The sequence below is a fragment of the Mesocricetus auratus genome, unplaced genomic scaffold (genome assembly GCF_017639785.1).
Source record: "Mesocricetus auratus isolate SY011 unplaced genomic scaffold, BCM_Maur_2.0 Super-Scaffold_6730, whole genome shotgun sequence".
Classification (NCBI taxonomy): domain Eukaryota; kingdom Metazoa; phylum Chordata; class Mammalia; order Rodentia; family Cricetidae; genus Mesocricetus; species Mesocricetus auratus.
Window position 1 is genome coordinate 25,609,188 of NW_024429184.1, and position 15,480 is coordinate 25,624,667.

Genomic DNA, 15,480 nt, shown 5'->3' on the forward strand with positions numbered 1-15,480 from the left:
GGACAGTCTCTACTTTCAGGAGGTTCACCTTTCCAAGAAATGGGACAGAAGACCCAGGCATCACAAAATTCTCCTAGGCACAATGCCAAATGAATGACTGTGGAAGCTGGGATGCTGGAGAGAAGTTCTAGAGCAGTTGAGCCTTACTTAAGATCATGTTAGATGTGAGATAAATAGGCCTCTCAAATGAGTAGAAAAATAAACAAGACTGTGGAACACATTGTACGGATATGGAGACTAATAGGTATCCTAGAATGAAAGGCATATGGGAGACTAGAGGATAAAAAGTAAATTGAGTTAGATTGCAGAGAGTTAGTGTTTTGTAAAGAAACTGAAATTCCATTGGAAAATTCCAGTTTCAAGTATGAAGCAGAGATACCAGCAGTTGTATTGACTTAAGCAAAGAATCTGTGATATTTATGAGCATGTGCCTTTATAAGTTATACCCTATAGTCTTATTAACTTCCACATTTTTTGTGTGTATTTCAGACGTGGATTTCTAACCATGGGAGATTGGAACTTATTGGGTGGCATCCTAGAGGAAGTTCATTCCCACTCAACTATAGTGGGGAAAATCTGGCTGACTATCCTCTTCATCTTTCGGATGCTGGTACTTGGTGTTGCTGCTGAGGATGTCTGGGATGATGAACAGTCCTCCTTTGCCTGCAACACCCAGCAGCCAGGTTGCAACAATATCTGTTATGATGATGCTTTCCCTATCTCTTTGATCAGATTCTGGGTTTTGCAGATCATCTTTGTATCTTCACCTTCGCTGGTATATATGGGTCATGCACTTTATAGACTCAGGGAGTTTGAGAAGCAAAGGCAGAAGAAGAAGTCACACCTTAGAGCCCAGATGGAGGATCCAGAGCTTGAACTGGAAGAGCAGCAAAGGGTAGAGAGGGAGCTGAGGAGACTCGAGGAGCAGAAAAGGATTCATAAAGTCCCTCTGAGAGGATGTCTGCTGCGTACTTACGTCTTACACATCTTGACCAGATCTATGCTAGAAGTAGGGTTCATGATAGGTCAATATATTCTCTATGGGTTTCAAATGCAGCCCCTTTACAAATGCACCCGGTCTCCTTGCCCCAATGCGGTGGACTGCTTTGTATCCAGGCCTACGGAGAAGACCATTTTCATGCTCTTCATGCACAGCATTGCTGCCATCTCCTTGTTACTCAATATCCTGGAAATATTTCACCTGGGCGTCAGGAAAATCACAAGGGCACTTGACGGCAAGTCCGGCAGTGGGAACACTGAGAATGAAACGGGCCCTCCATTCCATTCAACAAACTACTCAGGGGCCCAGCAGTGCGTGGCTTGTTCTTTGCCTGAAAGATTCTCACTACTTCAAGCCAACAATAAACAGCAAGTCATCCGAGTCAATATACCAAAGTCTAAAAGCATGTGGCAAATTCCCCACCCCAGGCAACATGAGGTAGATGTTTCCTGTAGCAAAAGAGACTGGGCTGAGAAAGGTACCAACAGTGGACAGCTCCATGTCCACAGCCCATGTCCCCAAGAGGGCAATGGTAGAATTCAGCACCCAGGACAGCAACCATGCCATTCCCTCTTAGGCTCAAAGAATGTCATGTCTCAGTCCTGGTTAGGTACAATGACAGCTTCCCCACACTGTCCACCATCAACAATAGGAACCTGGGAGAGATACCATGGCCAGGAGGCCTCAGGCAAGCCTCTCTCAGATCTTCAAAATCACTTCCAAGGCAGCGATGGCAGTGCGAGGGAGAGTGGGGTCTGGGTAGACAGATTAGGCCCAGGCAGTCGCAAGGCCAGCTTCCTGTCCAGGCTGCTGTCAGAAAAGGGACAACTGCACAGTGACTCAGGAAGCTCAAGGTCTCTGAACAGCTCCTGCTTGGATTTTCCACAGAGGGAAAACAGCCCTTCACCTCTACCGTCAGCCACTGGGCATAGAGCATCGATGGTAAGTAAAGGCAGCTGTGTTCATCCATCTCCTCATTCTTTCCCTTTCATCCCACGTGGGATATACATATATGTGTATTAATGAGAGGGGGTTGAGAGAGAAACTAAAGGCAAATTCATTCATTCCATTCAGTTAAACTCAATCCATTCAATTGATAGACACATTTACAGAAAATTAGATTACTCGTGATTATAAGCAATGGGTATGATTAAAATACTATCTCTTCCATTAAAAGTTTTGGAGTACAGTTGTGAAAGTGCTGTTTTGGTGAAAAGTGCCACGACAGTGGGCACAGTGGGCTGAGGAAGAAGTAGGCGATTCTAAAGTTGCTGGCTGGGGACACTTCATGCGTGAAGTTACTTTGAACTGAGTCTTGAAAGATGTTTCTCCAGAGCTAAGAGGGCCATGCTACATGGAAGAAGGCTGTACTATTAGAAATGCAGTGCAGACAAACACCTATAGCTGGCATCTCTTGGGGAGCAGCTGTGGGTAACCAGAGCACAAAATAGTGTGAGGGGTCCAGAGACAGGGATGGCCAGAGAAACGGGCATGAGGGCCTTGCGGGGAGGGAAGGCAGATCCAGAGGAGACATGAAGAAGAGCTGAGGAGATGGCTCTGTTGGTAAAAGCATGCATCACGGTAGCAATCCATGTGCCACAGTTAGAAAGAAGACGTACTACTTAACAAATGGGTCTAAGGGTTTTAAAACCTGCAGATTAATACTACCTCCATTAAAGACAGGTTTCACCAGAGAATTGGATACATAACAATAAACGTTTTCCTGAATATCTGTGTGATAACATGCAGTGGTTATTACTGGTTTCAGCCAGTCACTGTATCAGACTTGAATTTTCCAATTAATGTCTTTCCTTGAGTTATGGCTGGATAGGTTCTGTAAAAGATTAGCTAATAAAGAAATGACACAAAAGTATGTGTATGTACATGCATGCACATATTCAAGTGTGTGTGTTGGTAGAGGTGCTGGGAAGGCGCTCAATTGGTAAAACACTCACAGAGTTCCAATTCTCACTACCCACATACCTGCTGGCGTGGCAAAATGCATTTGTAATGCCAGCTCTGGGGAGGTGGAGACAGTAGGTTCTTTGAGGTTTGTTTGCCCGCTAGTCCTGCCAAATCAGAGAGCTCTAGGTTTAGTGAGAGAACCTGTCTTAAAAAACTGTGGTGGAGAGTGATAGAAAAAGACATTCTATATCAATATCTATCCTCTACACTGTGCACAAACACAAACTCAACACATACACACTCACGCACATACGCAAGAGAAAAGCTCTGTCTGTCAAAGTGTAGAGAATGACACCACTTGCAAGCTTGAGTTGCCCTCATCTCTGTAAGGAGGCCACAGGCTGTTGATAAAGGTCACATAGTTCCCAAAGACTCGAACCAGCATTGTACTGGTTTTACCTCTGTGCTCTGAAAAGCCACTGTGAGAAGAATGCTCTATGGTCATCATAAAACACAGAGAATATCCATCTTGGTTTCTTTGTGATTCAGAAACAAAGGATGATATTCATTTTAGTGACTGCTCTGAACAGTCAGGGGTTGTTTTTGTTTCCACGAAAATGAAAACCTCTCTAAGTTTGAGGGACCCTTAGTTGAGCTCACTTGGTTGAACTCACACTCACATTTCTTCTTTGTATCACTCTTTATGCCAAGAAATGCATCCTTCTAACCCAGTTCAAGCTTCCTTTGTATTTACAGAATTGTTTTAGTATTCTAACCCAGACCTAGACAATGGCTCTCCTACTTAGCCTTTTTCTAAAAAGCTTTTCTCAAACCAGTACTCACTTCTTGTAAATGGCTATGCTTAGGATCAGTGTAAGAGGTTTTTTTGTTTGTTTTGTTCTTTGAGACAGGGTTTCTCTGTGTAGCTTTGGCTGTCCAGGCACTTGCTCTGTAGATCAGGCTGGACTCAAACTCACATAGATCTACCTGCCTGTTTCCTGAGTGCTGAGATTAAAGGCATGCACCACCGCTGTCCAGCTAGTGTAGGAGTTCTTGACATCCTAAGCCAAATTAGACCAAGGATCTTAGCTGTGTCCACAGATTAAACTCATCTGGGTGCTTTAAAGACTTTATGCTCAGGACTCATCCAGTTATGATTAAAGATGAACCCCTGTGGGTGGGGCATAGACATCAGTATTTCTAAGACTCCTGTGGTAATTGTAATGTGCAGCACAGGTTAAAAGTCATTGTTTTGAAGTAATTTTTTCAGTGAGTCCCTCTTCTCATCTGCAAGGGGAAAGTAAGAAAGACAACTTTCATCACCTTTCTTGGACCTCCTTCCATCTGAGACTTTGCCTTTAGCAGGTATTTTAATTCTTCAGCTCCTCTTCTGGAAGAGGACAGCAAAGCTCAGAGGCCTAGAGCAACGATGAAATGGATAGGCCACGTTCTCATCTTTTCTTCTTCCCTGCATGGACTTTCTTGTGTTCACATACAGAAAATAGCTCCAAATAGTTTGGACGGAGGAAGAGCACCACTAGCCTCTTAATAAACACAGCATAGGATGAGAACACACGTTAATAGTAAAGCATTTGCCTGGCATGCACCAGGCTCTGCAACAGCAACACCAAGATCCCCCCAAAACAAGACGTGGATGTCTAATCAGGCATTGCATTTGTCAGTGTTCATTACCGTGCTAAGATACCTTAAAGAGGCTGACTTCATAAGGGAAAGAATTCCATTTAGCTCACAGTTATACATGTTCAGACATGGCCCCGCACCGACTCAGTTCTGGTGACGGTGCTCCAGCTTTGCCATCTTTGATTCAGGAGCATGTTCAAGCAACACTCCTATCTTGAAACAGAAACCAAACAGAAACTGAATTTATAATCTCTTATGAGGGCTTCCCAACAAAGAAAAGTCTAGAACCAGATGGATTAACTGCTGAGTTACATTAGACCGAATAAGGACACAACAAAGATTAATTTACCCAATGAACATAGGTGTAAACATTTCAATAAAATATTTTCTAATCAAATTCAAGACATATTTAAAAGATTGGAACCTCAACAGTGGTGGTGCATGTCTTTAATCTCAGCACTCTGGAGGCAGATGCAGGTGGATCTCTGAATTCAAGGCAACCCTGGTCTATAGAGCAAGATCCAGGACAGCCAGAGCTACACAGAGAAACACTTTATCAAAAACAAACAAACAAACAAAACAAAACAATATAAAAAACCCCACACACTTTGACTGAGTTAGTTTCATTCTAGAGATACAAGGTTAGCTCAATATATGCAAGCAGTATAACTTGGCATAAACGTAGACTTAAGAGCAGAAACCACGTAACCATGTCAGTGACACAGAAAGATCAACAAAGTTCAACTTTCATGATAAAAACTAGGAATAAACAGCGGTCTGTAGTGTAGTAAGGAGCACACTTTCATGTGATATGCCAAACCCATAGTCAGCTGTGGTGGTGTGAATGACAATGGCTTCCATAGGCTCATGGCTCATGTATTTGAAGACTTGGTCTCCAGTTAATAGAACTGTTTGCAAAAGATTAGGAGGCCTGGCCTTGTTGGAGGAGGTATGGCAGTGGGAGCAGGCTTTGAGGTTTCAGAAAGACAACAGCCATTCCCAGAGTCTCTTTCCTCTTTCTCTCTGTCTCATGGTTTCTCTCTCTCTCTCTCTCTCTCTCTCTCTCTCTCTCTCTCTCTCTCTCTCTCTCTCTCTCTCTCTCTCTCTCTCTCTCTCTCTCGGGGTTTTTCAAGACAGGGTTTCTCTGTGGCTTTGGAGGCTGTCCTGGAACTAACTCTTGTAGACCAGGTTGGCCTCGAACTCACAGAGATCCGCCTGCCTCAGCCTCCCCAGTGCTGGGATTAAAGGCGTGTGCCACCACTGCCCCGCCTTGATTGTGTCTCAGTATGTGAGCTCTTGGTTACTGCTCCAGCACTAATCTTGTTTGCCTGTTGCCATACTCTCAGACATGAGCCACTCTAGTCACAGACTCTAGACCCATGGAACCGTGAGTCCCCAAATAATGCTTCTTTTATAAGTTGCCTTAGCCATGGTGTTTCATCACACAATAGAAAAGTGACCAAGTCACCAAGATTATACTAAATATGGAACAACTGAGAGAATTTTCTCTAAAAATCCAGGACAAAATAAAAGCACCCATTTCTTTCCACTCTTATCCAACACATGCTCAATGTCTTGGCTAGAGCAATAAGACAAGAAAGCAAAAGGAATACAAATAGGAGGGGAAGAAATCAAATTATCTCTATTTGCAGATGGCACGAGCCTATATTTAGAGGATTCTATACACGCCATCAAATAAAACCTCTTAGGCCTGATAAACTGCTAGCAAAGTAGTAGGACACAAAATCAACATACAAAAACAGTAGCTTTTCAATAGGCCCATAATGCATTTGCTGAGAATAAAACCAAAGAGAAAATCCCATTTATAATAGTTTCAGAAAAAGCAACAATTTTGGAATAAACCTAACAAAGAAGGTAAAAGATTTTTAGAGGACAAACTTTAAACACTGAAGAAAAAGAAAATTAAAGAAGGGGCTGGAGAGATGGCTCAGTGGTTAAGAACACTAGCTGTTCTTCTACAGGTCAATTCCCAGCAACCACAATATGGCTCACAACATGAGATCTGGCGCCCTCTTCTGGCCTGTGAGGATACACGCAGACAGAACACGATATAAACAAGAAATAAATAAATCTTTAAAGAAATTAAAGAAGATACACTAGAAGATGGAAAGATGTTCCATGTTCACAGAGAAGCAGAATTAATAACACAGAATGGTTATATTACTGAAAGCAATAGATAGTCAAGGCAACTCCTGTCAAAATTTCATTGCATTCTTCACAGAATTGGGGGAAAACCCCACTATTCACATGAAAGCATAAAAGGCTGTGAAAAGCTAAGCCATTCCTTAGTAGAAAACAATGTGGAGTTAACACAACATCAAATTATATTACAGGGCATGGTACTTGAACAAAAGCAGATGTCTCAACCAGGGGAATAGAAAACCCAGCAATTAAGCCACACAGTCACAGATTTCTCATTTTTTTGACAAAACTATAAAAAACGTATCTTGGAGAAAAGACAACCTTTTTATTAAATGAATTTCTATATCCAGAAAAATGAAAATAGAACCAGATCTCTCATTCTGCAGAAAAATAAGTTCAATGGATCAAAAACCTTAATATAAGACTAAAATTTTAAAACTGTTGGGGACAATATAGACAAAACACTTCAAGTATAGGCAAAGGCAAGGATTTTCTGAGAGACTTTAGCAGTATAGGGAACAACTCTAAGAATTGATCAATGGGGATTATGTAAAACTAAGACACTTCTACATAGCCAAGGAAACAATTATTGGAACAAAAAGCCTCCAGAATGGATGGCAAGCTTTACCAACCACACCTCAGACAGGGACTGATATCAAGGATATATGAAGAATGACACAGGCTGGAGAGATGGCTCAGCAGTTAAGACCATTGGCTGCTCTTCCAGAGGTCCTGAGTTTAATTCCCAGCATCCACATGGTGGCTCACAACTGTCTGTGGTGGGATCTGAAGCCCTCTTCTGAAATAAAGGCATACATGCAGACAGAGCATCATATACACAAAATAAATAAACAAATAAAAAAGAATGACACAAATTAAACACACACACAAAATTATCCAATTGACAGGTGGTAGTGGTGGTGGTGGTGGCGAATGCCTTTTAATCCCAATACTTGGGAGGCAGAGGCAGGTGGGTCTCTGTGAGTTCAAGGCCAGCCTGATCTACAGAGCAAGTGCCAGGATAGGCTCCAAAGCTACACAGAGAAACCCTGTCTTAAAAAAACAAACAAACAAACAAAAGGCCAATAAATACTTGAAAGTGTTCAACATCCTTAGCTAGCGGGGAAATGACAACTAAAACTGCTTTGAGTTTCCATCTCACCCCAGCCAGAGCAGCTACCAGCAAAAAACAAATGAAAACAAATGCTGGTGAGGATGTGGCGGAAGAGGAGTTCAACATGAACTTGTGCAGACACTGTGCACATCAGTGTGGAAGTTCCTAAAAAACTGAAAATATAACTACCATACAACTTGGATATGCTACTCTTGGGTCATATGGTAGACTTTAAGTCAACATACCACAGAGATACAGAACCATGGTTACAGCTTTCCTATTCACAAGAGAAAGGAAATGGAACCAGTCTATTGGTCCACCACAGATACACGAATACATAATGTCAGGATGTTCTGTGCTGTGCAAGTTAATCAAAGAAAGAGGCCACTCAAAGATGAATTTCAGGCTCTCTGGCAGCAGGGGGGAACAGTTTCTATGAGCTAAACCCCAAAGAACCATGCAAAGGTGTATTCATGAATTGTTACCCAAAAGTTGTTTTTTGGGTAAAACAAGTTCTTCGTGCCAAAGCCCCTGATCAAATCTATATGTTCTCTGAAGGAAACCATCACACCCCTGCAACTTTAATCCCCATTGTGTACTGTGTTCAGTACCCAGCAATGCAAGATGTTCCAGGTGTGCCAGGACTGTATTGTGACCAAAGGTGTCCGAAGGCCGTTGTTACTTACTCTAGGGACCAGTCCCCAGTCAGCACCAGGGTAAGTAAGAAAATCCATGAAGGCGTCAGGATCTAGACTTTTTTATATGAGGGGGAAAAATAAGGAAATACACACTTTCTGCTGGTAACCTAAGAAAAAGGGAACAAGCACACGCTTTCCTGATGGTGACCTTCTCTTTACTTCAACTTAAGCAATCTTCCTTGACAAATTCTTTACATACATACATACGTCTCTCTCCTGCTCAGTTGCATATTTCTATATTCAGCTCCATCTCTTTTCGCACGACGCCACATCTCACCTCTACATGCATTTCTCTTTTCTGCACAGCCTTACCTTCCTTGCCTCCACACAGTTACAAATCATCACACAGCCACAGCCATCCATCTCATTTATACATCCTTTCACCACACAGCCCTTGACACAATTCCTAGGCTGCTCCACGTAGCAGCAGCTCTTTGACTCAACGCTCCATCTCGCGCACACGCACAATCATTCATTCATTGTTTGCCCACTCTCCCACTCACTCCCTCTCTCCCACGGCGGCCTTCTCCTGCGCGTCCTTGCGCAGCTTCTTCCTCCTCCACACCACTGCCGCCGCTGTCTTCTCTCTCTGCCTCGCCGCTCCTTCTCTGTTGCCTCTGCTCTCTCACGCCAAACTCTGCACAATTATAGGTTACATTTTCAGGGGCCTAACCATCCCCATAACGCATGATATGTCACGTGGTTTCTCTCAGGCTGGAAGTGTCACACTGATCCATGCACGTAGCTCTTCCCCAGACAGAAAATGACACCGGAGATTAAGACTTAATAACAGTTAGCGAGGTGGACCTTGAGGGGTAGGGAGTATGTGCAGACTGAAGTGCTTCAAGCTCTGGCTTTGAAACAGTAAAGCAACACCTGGGAAAATGACCCTGTGTATTTGTCTCTAGGGGCAACCAGATATTTGTCTCCAGGGGCAACCAGCCTGCTTGGAATCTGCTCTGAAGTCTAAAGTTAGCTGTCTATGTAAAAGGCTGTCTTTGTGACTGAGACCCCTATGTCAGTTGGATGATGGAAAATATCCTAGTATTATTTCTATTCATCAGAATTACACAGCTAGACAGAAATCATCTTCCTGATTGTGTGCCCAGCAAGTAAAACACTCCTCCACAGGGCTGTGGAAAGAAGCCACAGCTGTTCTTGTAAGGGAGGCAGAGCAGTGGCACCCGAGAAAGTCACAGTCAGGAACAACCAGGCATCCAGTCAGTAGCCTTACAGCGTTGCCAAGCAGGGCTCCCCAAAAACATCTAGTGGGTCCACTTGTTAAACACTAGTTGTCACTACTGTACAGTTCCACGACCCTCTGCAAGCTGTAAAGCTCCTTCAGAAAAACCACTCTATAGATAATAGAAAACAATCATTGTTTTCCACAGTGATTTCTTTAAGGTCTAAGTACTTCTAGAAAACAACTCTTCATTCTGATGTTTACCCTAGATACAGTGAAACACGACTATTTCATAGTGATGCTTATGCTGGATACAATGACTCTACTAGACTTCCTACTGCAACATAATGTGGTATATATATATATATATATATATATATATATATACATAGAAATTTTATGCATGTGTAAAGAAAAGTGAAATCATGACATTTTCAGGAAAACAAGTACAACTGGAACTCATTTTAGTAAGTGAAACAAGCCAGACTCAGAAAGCCAAATGTCACATTTTCTCTCACATGCAGAACCTAGCTTTAAATCTATATTTACATGAACATATCTGCGCATATTTATATATGTGTTTATAGGTCATGGAAATAGAGAGGACCCCTAAAAGAGAAGGAAGAAATCATAAGGGGAAGAGGGAAATAGAGTGGGCAATGGAGAAGGGGACTTACTGGGAGAAGAGTGGGAACCTGCTGAAATTGGAAAGGGGAATGGGGGACAGAAACAAATGAGAATGAAGTGTAGATGCCACATATGTGCCAAGATGCCACGAGGAAACCTAATTCTTTGTATGCTAACCTAAAAAATTAGTTAAAAATAAACACAATAATATATACAATAATAAAGCTCTAAAGATGGGAACTGATACACACACACATATACATGAATGTATGTATGTATGTGTGTGTGTATGTATATATGTATGTATGTATGTATGTATGTATGTATGTATGTATGTATGTGGTAGCACCATGACCCACAATGGGTTGGGCCCTCCCACATCTATCACTAATTAAGAAAATGACCTACAGGTTTGCCTGCCGCCCAACCTTGTGGAGGCATTTCCTCAACTGTGGTTCCTTCCCTTCTCAGATTACTACAGTTTGAGTCAAGCTGACATGAAACTAGTCAGCACAGAAGGGAATTTTTTTACCTCAATTTTTTTTGATACAAGGAGTCTCTACAAAGCTCTGACTCTCCCAGAACTCACTACGCAGACCAGGCCAGCCAGGAGTGCTCAGAGATACACTCAACTCTCCCTCTCAAGTGCTGGAATTAGAGTGTGCCACCATACCTAGCTGCCTCAACATTTATTATTAGTAGTATTTTATGGTTTACATTACACATTCTGTTTTTGTTTTTTCTTTTTCCATTTTTATTGATTCTTTGGGAATTTCACATCATGCCCCCCAACCCCTCTTATCTCCCAGTCCCTTTGTACCCACCGCTCGCTCCTGTAGTGCCCCCACCAAGGGAAAGCTAAAAAAGAACAAAAATAGGATAAAAATAAACAATAACAACAAAAGAGAAAAGGAAAACACCTTGTTCCTCCATCTTCCCCGCCTCTCCATCACTTCTTCAGTCATGGCGTTGGGAGCTGCTGTGTGTCATGCAGGATGCCCTTTTGTCCAAACAAGTTTACTTGCAAACGTGCATTGTGTAATGCGTTGCTGCTCAGGCTCGAGGCCTCTGGCTTCAGTACAGCATCCATACTGGACCCCCCGGGCTGATATTCCTCTCTGATATCCTGCTGCTGTTGCCCCAAGTCGTGGCCATCCCGTGGCTGTGGCTTCTCCAGATCAGTCCGTTCACACACCCCAGCAGGTCACAGATGGGGTAGGCGTTGGGGTATGCCAATTCCAAGCCATGGATGTGCGTGTGGGTCTGTCTCAACAGTATTGACAAGGACATTTGAAGGGAGATTTGTTACGGTTTATTATTATTATTTCTCATTATTTATCAATTGCTAAAGAAGAGGAGAAAGAAAGGGAGGAGGTGGAGGGAAGCAGAATAAGGGAAGGCAGGTTTCCCACTGTAGCCGGGCCCGGCTGTGGTCTTGACTGGCTTCCTTGTTGTTCATCCCTGAGAACTTCCATGTTTTGGATAAGGAAGTGGTGAGTTACTTGTTTTTATTTTTTCTGAGACAGGCACACGCCTTTAATCTCAGCACTCAGGAGGCAGAGGCAGGCATATCTCTGTGAGTTCAAGGCCAGCCTGGTCTAAAGACACAGTTCTTGGGACATAGCTAGTTAATATTTATTGAATTTGTGAATATGCTTGAATTTTGTCCTAAGGCTATATGCTTCAATCCAAGTTCATCCTCCGATGTTTCATTGCTGCTCCTTGCTCATCCTGCAGAGGCCAGAAGAGGGCTTTGGACCCCCTGAGGCCGGAGTACCAACATGGGTGCTGGGAACTGAACACTGGTCCTCTGCAAGAGCAGCAAGTGCCCTTAACCACTGAGCCATCTCCAGCCCCAAACGGAACATTCTATATTTGAATTACTTTCCTTATAAATTCAGGGTTTGGCACCAGATCTATAAGCAAAGGACATGACTACCCTGAGGTATGGTTGAGGGGAATGTTTTTATTGTGCACATGAGGGAGAGTACAGCCAGAGGCATCTGTAGTAGTTCAGAGCAGAGGGAGAAAACAGTACCAGGAATACAGCCAGAAGACTGGATGGGGCCATGAGGTGGGGCGTAGGGAGGGATCATAGGTACCTGTAGTGCTACAGGTACGTAGAAGATGCCGGGGATAAGAGCTGAGAGAAAGGGGACTAGCTCTCCTTGGAGTTCTAGTTGGGTCTTGGAGAGCAGTGGAGTGTGGACCTTGGGTTCTCAACTTCTCATGTAAGTGATTTCTCCCTAATAAAATGTCATATGATATCCCTATCCTGTGTAGGTTAATCTTCCTTAATATCTGGTGTCAGAAGGGAAGTAAGTTCACCCAGCCCCCAAACTTGGGCCCCTCACCGCTGCAGTAACTGCCAGCTCCCCGGGGCACAGTTCCCACCACTGCTGTAACCGCAGCCACTGTCGCTGCCTGCTGCCAGCCTACGTGCATCCTGGCTCTGTGGCAGCCAGCCTCCTGCCCCATGCCATTACAGCGTTCCCAGAGGCTATGCACCCGCCCGCCCAGAAATCAACGACTTCCACCATGTGAGTCCCACAGCTTGCCCAGCAGGCTGCCGGTCCCCATGCTCCCTCGATCAGTCGTGTGCCTGGACATCACTGCCAGAGACCAGAGACTGACTAGCTAGAGCCCTGCTGCCTGAGATTTTGGGGTTCCTTTTCACACACACCCCTTTAACAAAATCCTGCTCGCTAAATTTTTATAAAAGCTATTCAGAATTCTTCAGATTCCACTTGGCACAGAATGGAACTGTGCACCACCTACTGGCCAAACATAGTTACTGCAAGTAAAAACCTACACCTCAGCCTGAGACTAGAAAATTTCTAAAGGTAATCATTGCATTCCTGTAGTTTAAACTGGTAATGATAAATAAGATCAACTGATGTATACCAATGGCGGATAATCTTATGATACAGAAAGCTAGGGATCTTTTTGCTTCTTATATGGATGACATCCTGGGAGAGAATTATGATCTGCCTAAAATATATCTATATCTCATGAAACGATTTGCTTCATAATCCATATAATATCCTGGAAGAGAGGGTTTGATAATAGGGCAAAGGACAAGGAAGTTGTGCAAACTATTGGTAAATCAGAGAGAAGGATTCAGGATATTGAGGACAATGGGGAAATGACCAACAGAGTGAGCAATTTAGAACATCAAGATGGCCACCTAGAAGACCAGATTTGTTCCATGATCGCTTCTTTAATGACCAAAATAGAATCAACTCAAGATGACATTAACAGGCTAGCAGAAACAACTCCTTCCATGTCTGATGACTAGACTGGAATTTCAAATTGTTAAACTTACAGAAAAAATTCATTCCATGTCTAAGAATACTGACCAGCTAACAGACAGAACACTGTTTCAAGAAGGCAACTTACATGCCATTCAGATAATATCTAAGGATGAGAATAGTAAATGTGTGCAATCACGTATAAATGATGAATCCAAAAAATTGACCTATTCTATGAAATCCTTAGAAAGTTATTTGACCCAAGAAGTTCAAGCACTCAGAGAAATGATGGTTAATAGATTGCAGGCCTTAGATGACCTCCAATCTGATACATCAGAATCAGATATACAAGCAACAGGCCATGAAAGAGGTTACCTACACCTCTCAGATGGCTAAGGTTGTTATACCCTTTCCTATGGGTTTCCCAGGATCTAGGACTGAAAAACCAGCAATGAAAATACACCCAAATGGCTTCATTGGGTGGGACCCAATACAGATAAAAGACTTGAAGGGAATCAAGGGAGGCTTTGTTTCTTATGGTATACATTCTCCCTATGTCAGGGAGCTACTGAACTCATGGGCAGGTGTGGATAGGGTGAGCCCTAAGGATTGGAGCCAATTGAACTCAGTGGTACTTGAAAATTTGTCTCAAATACAATGGAGGGCTTTATGGAGGGAAGAAGAAAAAGCCCTTGAACTTCAAGGCTTAAAGAAAGGTATGAAGTTCCCCAAGATAAGATTCTTGGTGATGATGTTTATGCTGACCCACAGGCTTAGGCTGCATGTGATGACTACATCTTGTTTTTATGCCATACAGCAGCCCTGAATGCTTTGGACAAGGTTCATGAACCAGGAGAGAAATTAGAACCCTATACCAAAGGGGTACAGGGACCAAGAGAATGATTCACTGAGTTCTTAGAAAGATTATTCAGAGCAGTAGAATTACAGGTAACTGATTCAGATTTTAGGCAAACACTTATAGAATATCCAGCCTATGAGAATGCAAATCCACAATGAAAACAGGTACTTTGGCCATTAAAGATCAGATCAGCACCATTGGAAGTATGGGTTCTCTATACAGCTAACCTTGACTGTAAAGATCAAGATACAGAAGCTTGGGTAGGAGAAGTGATCTCTAAAGGTGTGAAGAGGCACCAAGATGCCAATTGCGTTTACTGTGGTGATATAAAAGCTTGGGTAGGAGAAGCAATCTCCAGAGGTTTAAAAGGATATCCAAATACCAGATGTTTTAACTGTGGTAGAATAGGATGTCTAAGAAGAAATTGTAGACAAAACATTCCTAGAAATAATGCTCCTCCTAGGAATGACTCAAACAGAAGGTCTCAGCTGTTTGGGTTATGTAGTAGATGTGGCAAAGGCTTACATTGAACCAATGAATGTAGGTTGACCACAGACAGACAAGGTAACCCTTTACAATCAGGAAAATTGTACGGGGGGGGTCTCTCCAAGACCCCCATGTCAAGGGTGGTCTGGTCATTCCTAGTCACCGTGGATGATAATCTCCTCCAGGACAACTAAAAGATCCACTGCATATTGTAAATATACCACTCTGGATGATAGATTAGCTATTGAGGATGAATCAAACGTAGCTGTAGGAAACAAAAAACATATGTTTTGGCAAACTAATATACAGGATCAGAGACCTAAACTAGAAGTTAGGGTGAATAACAAGGTGATTGTAGGCCTTTTAGATACTGGAAATGATGTAACCATCATAACTCAAAAATCATGGCCTCCAAGATGGTCCCTACAAGAGGCAAACATTCAGTTCTTAGAGATTGGAACTCTGTCTCAAGTAAAACAAAGCATGAGATGGATTGAGTGTATAGGACCAGAAGGACAAAGATGAAGACTGAGGTCATATGTCGCAGACATTG

At 42.9% G+C, this 15,480-nt stretch overlaps 1 protein-coding gene across 1 annotated transcript; it reads left to right on the top strand.

The window, feature by feature from the left end:
* The first annotated feature begins 505 nt into the window (after positions 1-505).
* Positions 506-2,023, top strand: Gja10 (gap junction protein alpha 10). Its single transcript, XM_005080843.4, has one exon. The coding sequence runs from the start codon at positions 506-508 to the stop codon at positions 2,021-2,023; it is 1,518 nt and encodes a 505-aa protein (XP_005080900.3).
* Positions 2,024-15,480: the final 13,457 nt, after the last annotated feature.